Here is a 12,047-nt window from a genome sequence, read left to right as displayed (position 1 = left end):
TATGACATTGAACAGGCATTAAGATGCTGGAGAGCTAGGAAAAATGTTTGTACAAGGGAGAACTAATGATAGGAAAAGAAAAACAAAAGATCTTTACACAGAGCTAACAAAATGTTTAAATAATTAACCACCCCTCTAGATTTACCAGTAACTGATTCTTTACTATTTGTGTTTAAATATGCTATTCTCTGGAAGGGCATCTCCACAAATTATAGACAAATAATTGGAAAGTATTTATACAAAAAGACATTGCTTGGCAATTCATCTCAAAATCATCTGGCTTCCTCCCCAAGTCTTCCTGTTGAACTCTTCTGGACAGAAACATTTATTCTAGGTCAAAAGCACCTCTTGGGGGCTAGTAAGAGAAAGTATCTGATCCAACATTTCTTGCCCATCAAACCTCTTTTTCCTCTCAGGGGACCTGTGCAGAGTATTCATCTTTCTTTCCTCTTCGTAACTCACATCTCAGTTAACATTACCTTAGGCAATTCTCTACAAAGTACACATACTCTTTTACTGAACAAATATTTATTTACTTACTATGTCTCAGGCATTATGCTAAATGCTTAAAACATGAAGTTGAAAAACACTACTGTCCTTGTCCTCAGAGAGCTCACAATCTGGAGAGGCAGCCACCCTCCTTAACAAACAATACAAAGTACAAGAGAGACACAAAGAAAGGAGTAACCCAAGGATGCCTCGAGGTAACTGAAGGCTTCACAAAGGAGATAGGTCTTAAGAAGACACTCAAAGTCAAAAAGTCAAGAAAGAAGACAGCATCCTAGACAAAAGGAACAGTGTAAACAAAACTCAGAAGCACAAAAAACACATAATGTGTACTCAGTATTACTGAGCCTGCAGACTTTTCTCATAAAATGATTAGATCATTAGATTAAAAGATAATAAGGGTCCTAGTATTATATGCAAAACACATTCATTTAACAACTATTTGCTGAACCCTACTATGTGCTAGACACTGCCAAGTACCCAGGATACAGATCTTCGTAGACCCATTGCTGTTCATATTATAGCTGCCACCTGAGCTCTACAGTACAATTTGTGCAGCCCTAGCAACACTATAGGACCACTATAAACTAGTGGGACCCAAACTGCAGACTCCTTAAGTATGGTAGAGTCCATAAATTCACATGCATACCACGTATGCTCTGTACACAATAAAATCTTGAAAATATCTACTATTTTCAATGTTGTTAAAATTAAGAGATGGGGCGCCTGGGTGGCTCAGTTGGTTAAGCGGCCGACTTCAGCTCAGGTCATGATCTCGCGGGCCGTGAGTTCGAGCCCCGCGTCGGGCTCTGTGCTGACGGCTCAGAGCCTGGAGCCTGTTTCAGATTCTGTGTCTCCCTCTCTCTGACCCTCCCCTGTTCATGCTCTGTCTCTCTCTGTCTCAAAAATAAACAAACGTTAAAAAAAAAAAAAAAATTAAGAGCGAAGTATCACTTTAAAAGTTAAAAACAGAACTACCCAACGATCAATCCCACCACTGGGTACTTACCCAAAGAATACAAAAACACTAATTCAAAGGAATACAGGCACTCCTATGTTTATAGCAGCATTATTTACAACCCAACACATGGAAGTAGCCCAAGTGTCAAGTGTCCATCAATTGATGAACAGATAAAGACCGTGTGAGATATCTATATCTCCAGCCATAAAAAATAATGAAAAAGAATGAAACTTTGCCATAGAGCTCAAGAGTATAACACTAAGCAAAATAAGTCAGAAAAAGACAAATACCGAATGATTTCACTCATATGTGGAATTTAAGAAACAAAACCAAAAAGCAAAGGAAAAAAATGAGAGAGGGTCAAAGCAAGAAACAGACTTTTAATTTTAGGGAACAATTTGACGGTTACCAGAGGGGAGAGGGTTAAGGTTTGGGTTAAATAGGTGATGGAAATTAAGAAATGCACCTGTGATGAGCACAGGGTGATTTACAGAACTGCTGAATTACCAAATTGTACAACTGCAAATAATATGACACTGTATGTTAACTAACTGGAATTAAAATAAAAACTTAAAAAACAAGAAATGTGGTAATAGTTATATTCAATTTGACTCTTCATTTATTGGAAATGTTTTATTTGTGGAAACAGGCTTGCAAGTAGCAGCTTAATACCATTCCTTTTATTTTGTCATTTAGAAATGAAACAGAACAGGGGCGCCTGGGTGGCGCAGTTGGTTAAGCATCCAGTCTTGATCCCGCCTCAGGTCATGATCTCACAGTCTGTGAGTTTGGGCCGCCATCATGCTCTGTGCCATCAGTGCAAACAGAGCCCACCTGAGATTCTGTCCCTCTCTCTGCCCTTCCCCCACTTGTGTGCAATCTCTCTCTCTCTCTCTCTTTCTCTCTCTCAAAATAAATAAATAAAGTTAAAAAAAATTCTTTTAAGTTGTTAGAAATAAAACAGAACAGCACAAAACCTTTTGATTTTTTAAGTACAAAAATGCAAGGATTCCAAATTTAAGGTTAAAAAGTCATTTTGTATCTATTTTGATGCCACAAACATAATTTCAATCTACACTGCAATATATTCATTTTAAAATATGACAAATAGTGCTTTATCTTAATTAACGTGTCATTTGTTAAATAGGAAAAGGCTGAAATTTGTTTTAATATGTTTTGTTCAATGTATTATTAAACTACATAAATAATTTAAAAATAAAGTATATTTTACTTAAAATTACTTTTTTTTTAATCTTCTATTTATTTAAATAATCTCTACACCCAACATGGGGCTCGAACTCACGAGATCAAGAGTCACATGTTCCACATGCTCTGCCAACTAAGACAGCCGGGCACCCCAAAATTTCTCCTTTCTTATACCACACAAAATCCATTAAAAAAATTAAATAAGGTTGGGAAGTACTGATTCTCTTTCGGTGACCTAATATATGACCTTTGGAAGACATACTCTACATAAATAAAGTCTTTGGTAGAGTAAATTTACTCTGTTTTAATATTCTCATAAATCCTTAACGGCAACATATATAAAAACTGAGGCCCAGTGAGCAAAATTGCAAAGCTGTTAGTGAGTCTGTGCTTCTACAACTCCACAGTAATGCCTCTATGGAAAAGTCACGTAGCCAAAAAGTGTATGCCAGATCTTCACACTTTACTTCCTTATATTCTCCTTCCTCCAATTTAAATCACCACCACAATAAGCCTAGAGTGAAAGTTCATACACTTACATTTCACCTAGACTACTGCAATAGCTCCCCACCCCCCCCCCCATCATGTTTCATACTGATTTAGAGTGATAACCTTCAAAATCTCTTAATTATGATACTCCTTCACACAAGAAAACCTTTCAAGGCACTCTGGGTCTTCATAGTGAGGCTAAAACTCCTGAGCTTATGACTCAAGGTCCTCCATGATCTGACCCTAGGCTCACCTAGTCTCATCTCCTGCACCCTCAATAGTAAAGCCATATATTTTCCAGAATACATCATGCCTGCTTCTGTCCTAGTTTTTAAGCTCAAGCTGGTCCCTTTGCCAAGAATGGCCTTCCTTCCCAAACTCCTACCCAACAAAATCCCACTTGTTAAAACCCCCGATTCAAACATTCCTTTCTCAACAATGCCTCTCTGATTTTATGATCATCCCCAAAGTCATTCATTCATTTAAAAAATATTTATTGAGCTCTTAAGATGCACCAGGCACTATGTGAGTGTTAAAGATACAACTGTGAGCCAAACAAAACATGGTCTCTACCTTCACAGAGCTAGTACTTTTCTCATTGGGTTGCTATGATGATTAAATGAGATAAAATATATAAAGTACTTAATACATTTTCAATAAATATTAGCCTAACTAGACTATCTAAAATAGTTGCCACACACTCATCTACCTTTGACCCTTAAACAGTATGGGTCTGAACTCTGTGGGTCCACTTATACACAGATTTTTTACAGTACGATACTATAAGTGTATTTTCTCTTCCTGGGGTGTCTGGATGGTTCAGTCCATTAAGCATCTGACTCTTGGTTTTGGCTCAGGTCATGATCTCATGGTTCATGAGTCTGAGCCCCACATCAGGTTCTGCACCATCTCTCTCTCTTTCTCTCTCTCTGCCCCTCCCCTGTTCACTCTCGTCTCTCTCAAAAATAAGTAAACTTAGAAAAAATGTATTTCCTCTTCCTTATGATTATCTTAGTAACATTGTTTCTCTCTCTTACTTTATTATAAGAATACAGTATAAAATACATACAACATACAAAATATATATTAATTGACTATGTTATCAGTAAGGCTTCCAGTCAACAATAGGCTATTATTAGTAGTTAAGTTTCTGGGGAACAAAAATTATATTGGGATTTTTGACTGCACAGGGGTCGATGCCCCCAAGGGTAATGTTCAAGGGTCAACTATACAATGTCATTTTATATTTTACCCTGATTTATTACTTTTTAGCATTTATGACTAGTTCTCATTATAATTACAATTGATATGTATTCTATGAAAGAGGGTTGGTTACACAATGGAGGGGTTGTGACTTAGGATTTTTCTTTGAGGAGTTAGTGGGGCAGATGAGGTTTCCCTGAGTTCCTTGAGCTGAGGACTGCAGGATATGCAGAGTTAAGGAGGCAAGAGAGAGTACCACCACAGGTCATTTACTGTGCTATTCCTTCTATGTGGTTTTCCACAATACAACTCCTATAACTTAATCCTTTGGTTTCCTTCCTGAAAGTAAAATCCTCTGAGAAGCCAGCCCTGACTACCCCTACCATGATCCCACAACTTTTCTTAGCACTCTTCACATTTAAGATTACTCTTTTTGCTTGATGTCTATATTGTCCACACACACAATATACAAAAAGGTAGGGTCCATATCTGTTCTGTTATTTGTAATACCCCAGTGCCAACACAGTCAATGGCACTCAAAAAAAATTAGGAAAAAAAAGAACTACACCTTAAACCAGAGGTTCTCAAAGTGTTGGTCACAAAACGGAAACATCAGCATGACATGAGTACTTGTTAGAAATGTAAACTATCAGGCCCGATTCCAATCTGATAAATCAAACTCAGGAAGTGGTGGCACAGCCTTCCAGCTGATTTTGATTTATGGTAAAATCTGAGAACCCTTGTCTTAGACAACTATTCAAAACACAACAGTGAAAAATTTGAAAAATCTAAAATACAAAGCTTTATAATGTTTAACTCTATTTACTCACTGCCTACTACATATATTGCACAATAGAGTAGCCTCTAAAGACAATTCTTAGCTCATAAGCTATTATTTTGCATTCTCTTCACTTTTTCCAGACATACACCCTTCCCCTGTATGTATGTGTTTAAACAAGTAAAGAAAATCAAGTTAGTTACAGGCAAAGTTGAAATTACTGTCATTCTAATATACCGTTCCAGTTACATTTCCTACTATACATCCTCATTTCCCCATCTCTCCATGCTAAACAAAGATGATCCTGCTACCTACAATATACTCTCATTACTTTCTACTCACATTCACAACAAAGCATTCTGTGCCTTCCCCAAATTATCATAATCACATTCATCTTTCAGGCCCAGCTCAAATGACACTTCTGGATCCTAAACACCCAAAAAGAGTTTAAATCTTCTCCCTCTGTTCTCATAAATTCATTTTCAGTGGGAGGGCCAACACTTCGAAAAACCTAGAAATTTGGTGTGTTAGGCAGGACAGCTCTTTGGTGTGTTATTCTAAAGTGATCATCCCATCTTACTAAATTTATTTTTTGAACCAAAAATAAAATTCTCAAACTCACTCTTTCTATGTAGTCCCTAGTTGCCTCAAATTTCAGTTTAAAATTATACTTGTCAGATAGGAAAATGAGGCCACAAAGTGAATCATTCAACCATGTATGTGGCCTGGGGGCTGGGAATAACAGGAATAAGTAAGGCACATTGCTGCCTAGAAAAACCCACATTTCAGGGGGAGAAACAGGTTAACACACAAAGATAGTGTGATGGGTTTTGTATGTGAAGGGTTGTTGTAGAGGTAGACAAAGAATAACGTAAAAATGTAGTCAGGGGAAGTTACCAGATTAAATGATTTTATAATAAACCACTTTCCTAAAACGAATGGAGGAAAAACAAAAATTGACTAACCTCCTAGGAGAACATGACTATCAGGAATGTCTTATTCCTCCCAGGGACCAAAATTTAGATTGCTATATATGATAGGGCAATGTGTTCATTAAATGTACTGCAAACCATGTGTAACCCAACTCAATGAAAAACCAACTGAAGCCTCAACTTATTTTGAAACAGGAAGGAGAAAATGTGCAAATATCAGGGTCTCCCAACTAAAGACAGAAAGAGCAAAACAAACGATGGTATCAGAAGGTATCAAAGAGATTGTCACAATCTGCCAACCTGATTTTCAGTCTTCTGATGCCCTGGTCTCTGCCTCCAAACAAACACAAACCATTTGCTCTGAGCAACAGTCAAGCCTGTAAATAAATATTTTTAAACTTCCCAAACTGTACCTCCACACTAAAAGACACACAAGATAAAAATACATTTCAAAACATGTTTAATTATTTGTCAAAAGGCTGGATATCTCAAAAGGTCATAGTACAGATGCCAGCCCTCACCCCATGCTTCACTCCAAAACACACTATCACCCAGGTTTTGCAATAACATTAGGCAATAAGGCGTCCAGGCTCTCCCCAATACTTCCCATCTCCTCCTTTCCCTTTACAAAAAAGAAAAGGAAGAAGAAAGCCTATGAATCTACCAGCCCCACTGTTCCTGGGAAGCAATCGCCCTCGAATTGCTTCTGCATAGACCCCTGAAGCCTTAGAAGGAAATGGGGACAGCTGTGAGAGCGGGGGAGAGAGGACATCCGATTAAGGGGGAGAGGAAATGTGGCTGGTAAAGGACGAAGGGGAGAAAGGATACGAAGAGGAGGGGGCAGTAGAGATAAAATGATGAAAGGGAGTAAGAAGCAAGAGCCAAGAGCAGGAGCGAAAACAGGGAGGAAAAAGAGAGTAGAGATCCCAAAACAGAGAAAAAGGCAAAATGGTAAGAGAAAAGGAAGGTCGGGTTAAAGGACGAGGAGGGGGCGGCAAAGGGGACAGAGAAAGCTGTCACTGGAGGTGATGAAAAAGGGTGTCACCGGGAAGGAGAGCGCTGGGGTGATGGGGGGGTATGTCACCCCAGCAGGTGGCCGGGGAACAGGGGGAAGGAGAAGCGAGGCGCCGAGGGGGTAGTAACAAGGGAGCGAAGTAAAGGCAGGGGGCAGAGGGGACATCAGAGCTAGGGAGGGGCAGGCCGCGGGGGCTAGGGTGGCTTGCGGCTGCAGCTTAGGCAGGCCTCGCTCCCTCACCATGGCTGCGCCGGCCTGGTCCTCGGGCGTGCAGCCTCTGTCCTGGGTTCGGCGGCGGGCTGGGCCTGAGCCCGCCCCCAGGCTGAGCCGGCGCGGAGGCTCCAGGAGGCTCCGGGGAGCGGCGGCTCCGGGCTTGGCCCAGGCCTCGGCCTCCTTCCCTCAGAAGCTGGAAGTGCAGCAGCCGCAGCCGCAGCCGCAGCCCGATCCGGAGCACAGACTCCGCCCCCGCATGGCCCGCCCCCATGGCGAGCCTGAGCTTGGCCCCGCCTCCGCTCTCACTGCGCAGACTCAGCAGAGGAGTCCCGACCGCGCGCCTGACCTCTGGGTTCTCCCCCTGCTAGGTCCTTAAAGGAGCCTCAAATCCTAGCCTTTTAAAAAATAAGAGTTTTAAATATTACGTCAAACAGGAAATTAGAGCACTAACTCGTTTCTGTAACCTATAGACCCTGCGTTTCTGGTTCATTGTCATTTACTACCATTGTCATAATTATGGGTGATCTGTGCCCTCGTAGGTAATTCTTGCAATGCCTTCACCTCTCAGGCTCTTCTCCACTAGAGATCACCCTTGCCTCAGTCTCTCATTTCCATGCTCTTACCTTAGATCTTATCATATCCAATCATTGTAACGCCTCTATAATCTCAATTTTAATTATCTGGCTCTCCCATCACAAATCCCTTCATTTCTAGCTCTCTTCCTCTAATACCCCACTCCAAAACTGCTTCAACTCGTTCTCCAAGACTCAAAATCCACTGATCCTATTATCTTTTCACCCTTCCTTACATGGCCCTTCTGTCCTCACTTTCCCTCCTTGAAAGTTCTTGAGTTTAGATTCTGTTGTCCATCATGAAAATCATTCCAGGGCAGCTGCGTGGCTCAGTCAGTTAAGCCTCCTACTCTTGATTTTGGCTCAGGTCATGATCTCACTGTTCCTGAGATTGAGCCCTATATTGGGCTCTGAGCTGACAGCACTAGTTGGCTTGGGATTCTCTCTCTCTCTCCCTCTCTCTCTGTGTTCCTCCCCTGTTCACGCTTGCATGCACACGCGTGCTGTCTTTCTCTCTCTCTCTCTCAATAAACAAACAAACAAAAGCCTAGGTATTAGCCTTCATTTCTTCAATCCTTTCCTTGTACTCACCTGATGAAATCTAATCCTGAACCTGCAGCAAAACCGGGGAGAGTGGAAAAAAATCTAGAATCATACTGACTTGGCTCTCTTTAAATTTGATAATCATTATCCTCAAATAGGCCCTTAATGTTTAGCTATACTGCTACATTTCTCCAATTCCACACACTGTCCCAGCCTACTAGATGACTATTTCACATCTCTTTTTAAACGTTCCTTCCTTGGGGTGCCTGGGTGGCTCAGTCGGTTAAACGGCCGACTTCGGCTCAGGTCATGATCTCACGGTCTGTGAGTTCAAGCCCCGAGTCAGGCTCTGTGCTGACAGCTCAGAGCCTGGAGCCTGTTTCAGATTCTGTGTCTCCCTCTCTCTGACCCTCCCCTGTTCATGCTCTGTCTCTCCCTGTCTCAAAAATAAACAAAAACGTTAAAAAAAAAAAAAAGGTTTAAACGTTCCTTCCTCATCCTCACTTAACTGATGATTTTGCTACCAATTCACTGAGAAAAAGAAGAAGAAAGAAAAGAAAAAAGAAAAGAAAAGAAAAAGAGAACATCTACAAGTTCCCCACCAGTCACCATGACTTCTAGCCACCATGACTTCTAGTCAACCTCTGACTGCTCTGCCTGTAACTCTGCTTCTACATTCTGCCTTCCTTTCCTTAGTAGGCATGAACCGTTTGACTTTTAACTGAGGTCAAACCCTCCTTAGTTCTTCTCAAACTACCTATGCTGGAAGACTTTTTTTTTTGGAGGGCGATGGGGGGGCAGCGCCTGGGCGGCTCAGTCAGTTAATCATCTGACTTCCGCTCCGGTCATGAACTCAGGGCTAGTGAGTTCAAGCCTTGTGTAGGGCTCTGTGCAGACAACTCAGAGCCTGGAGCCTGCATTGGATTCTGTGTCTCCCTCTATCTCTGTTCCTCCTCCACTCACACTGTCTCTTTCTCTCTCTCTCTCAAAAATAAATAAAGATTTTTAAATATTTAAAAAATAAAATAAAGGACTTTTTTTTCCAATCTCAAACCTAATTTTAGCAAAATGCAATAAAGACTAACTACTAGAACAAATTAAATTTAAAAGCAGACATACAAAATAAGCCCAGATAATTTTTTTTTACCATCTTCACCATTATTAAGTGTACAGTTCAATGGCACTAAGTACGTTCACATCGTTGTGCTACCACCAACCACCAGCTCCAGAACTATTTTCATCTTGCAAAACTGAAATTCTGTACCCATTAAACAATAACCCCTTATTCTCTCCTCCTCTACCCAACTGACAACCACCATTCTACTTTCTGTCTCTATGAATTTGACAATGCTAGGTCAGACTTTTCATTATTAGATCCTACAGTCTAAATTTTTTCTATCAACTTGCAATAAAGGTTTCTAAATATTTACTCTCAGTTTCTACCATAAACTGGTAACAAGCTGTTCACAGTCCATCTCTAATCCACAGATCACACTTTGAGCAGCATAATGCCAAGTCCCACATGTTTTCATTTCCTCAAAGACATCTGTCCAGAAATTCTTCCTCTCTTCTATATCATTGTTATTTGTCTTTTCCATTGACATACCCACATGGATTTATCTCTTCCATCTCAAAAAACAAAAGTAAAAACAAAAACATGTCTCTTGACCCAGCTTGACCGTGCAGCTCTCAGCCTGATTCTCCAGCCTGTCCCATTTCTCTACCCTTATTTACAGCAAAATGTCTCATAAAGGTGGCCTGTACTGTACTCCTTGATGTCTTGACTTCATTTTTCCCATTTTCTGTGGGACCCTGTCCTCTACCACTCCACTGAAATGCTTGTATCAAGGCCACCAGTGAGATCATTTATTAACAGTCAATTCTTACAGTTACTTGACCTGCCATGTGCACTAAACATTTCTTTCTCCTTGGCTGTCATGGCATTCCACTCCTCTGGTTCTTCTTCTATCTCACTGATGCTCCTGGTTTCTTCATATTTCTCTGACCTCTAAACACTGCCCCAGTCAACACTTTGACCTTTTATCCTTTCCATTTATACTTGCTCCTTGGATCTTACCCCATCACATTACTTTAAATATGATCTATGCAGAGTTAATCCCCCAAATTACACCTCCATTCTGGACCTCTGTTCTGAATTTCACATTTATATGTCCAACTACCAACCATACACCTCTCCTTGTAAGTCTAACTGATTCCTATTATTTGTAGTAGCCACCCAATAGACTTTCCCTAAAGTCCTACTGGCCATGAATAAACCAACAAATAACAAAGAGAATAAGACTACCAATATTAGCTTTGGCCTATCATGAGTTAGTCTCTATGTCTGATCTGGGAGTCACCTTAGTGACTTACCTTAGTCACCTTACCTGAGGACCTGGTGGTAGAGGAGGAAAATCACCATTAAAAAAAATTAGGGTTCTGCCATCAAGAAAGAATGAAGCCACAGTTGATCTGTAATCAATGACACAGAATAGAAAATCCAAAATGTATCCAAACATGCATTGGAATTTATATGATAAAGTTAATTTTTAGGTCACTAAAAAAAGGTAGTATTGTTTTCGGTGTTAGAATAACTGCATAGCCATCTAGAAAAATTTAACTTGGATCTACATCTCACACTATTTATCAAGATAAATTTCATACATCAAAGATTTAAATGTAAAAAAAAAATGAAACTAAAAAGTACTTGATGGAACCATGGGAGAAATTTTTATAATCTCAAAGTGAGTAAGGGCTTTTGAAATACAGAACAAGAGAGGCCTGCATGACTCAGTTGGTTAAGCATCTGACCTTTTGGTTAAGCATCTGACCTTTGATCTCAGCTCAGGTCTTGATCTCAGGATCGTGAGTTCAAGCCCTGTGTTGGGCTCCATGTTGGGTGTGGAGCCTACTTAAAAAGAAATACAGGGGAAAAAATATATATAGGGGTGCCTGGGTGGCTCAGTCAGTTCAGCTCAGGTCATGATCTCATGATTCGTGAGTTGGAGCCCCACATCAGGCTCACTGCTATCAGCACAGAGCCCACTTCAGATCCTCTGTCCACCCCCGTCCCCCACCTCTCCCCTACTCGCGCTGTCTCTCTCAAAACTGAATAAACATTAAAAAAATTACGAAACAAACTTGGATGCTATAAAAGATTGATAAATTTAACTATTTAGAAATAAAAAAAAATGTTTGTAGGGCAAAAACTACCTTAAGAAGAGTGAGATAACAAATGACTATAAGCATGTTTGCATTTCATATCATAGGAAATTGATAATTTTCATATTTATATACACAGTGGAAATCATTAAGAACAAAAATCCAAAGGGAAACAATGTGCAAAAAACATAAACTGATAGTTAATAGAAAAAGAAATATAGGGACACCTGGGTGGCTCAGCCGGTTAGTTAAGCGTCTGACTTGGCTCAGGTCATGATCTCATGGCTCATGAGTTTGAGCACTGTGCTGACAGCTCAGAGCCTGGAGCCTGCTTCCAATTCTGTGTCTCCCTCTCTCTATGTCCTTTCCTCACTTGTGCTCTGTCTCTCTCTCTCTCTCTTTCAAAAATAAATAAACTTAAATAAAACTTTATATAAATACGTATATATATGAAGAACATAGAAAT

The 12,047-nt window shown here is 40.3% G+C and overlaps 1 protein-coding gene across 1 annotated transcript in view; it reads right to left on the bottom strand.

Moving 5' to 3' along the window:
• ZYG11B (zyg-11 family member B, cell cycle regulator) overlaps nucleotides 1-7,502 on the bottom strand; it is a 92,539-nt gene extending 85,037 nt beyond the window's left edge. The window contains exon 1 of the mRNA XM_007077195.2: nucleotides 7,332-7,502. Coding sequence (XP_007077257.1) covers nucleotides 7,332-7,334 — 3 coding nt within the window. The 5' untranslated portion in view covers nucleotides 7,335-7,502. The remainder of the gene's footprint in view (nucleotides 1-7,331) is intronic.
• Nucleotides 7,503-12,047: the final 4,545 nt, after the last annotated feature.

Source organism: Panthera tigris, chromosome C1 (genome assembly GCF_018350195.1).
Source record: "Panthera tigris isolate Pti1 chromosome C1, P.tigris_Pti1_mat1.1, whole genome shotgun sequence".
NCBI classification, from domain to species: Eukaryota; Metazoa; Chordata; class Mammalia; order Carnivora; family Felidae; genus Panthera; species Panthera tigris.
This window is presented reverse-complemented; position numbering and strand designations above follow the sequence as displayed.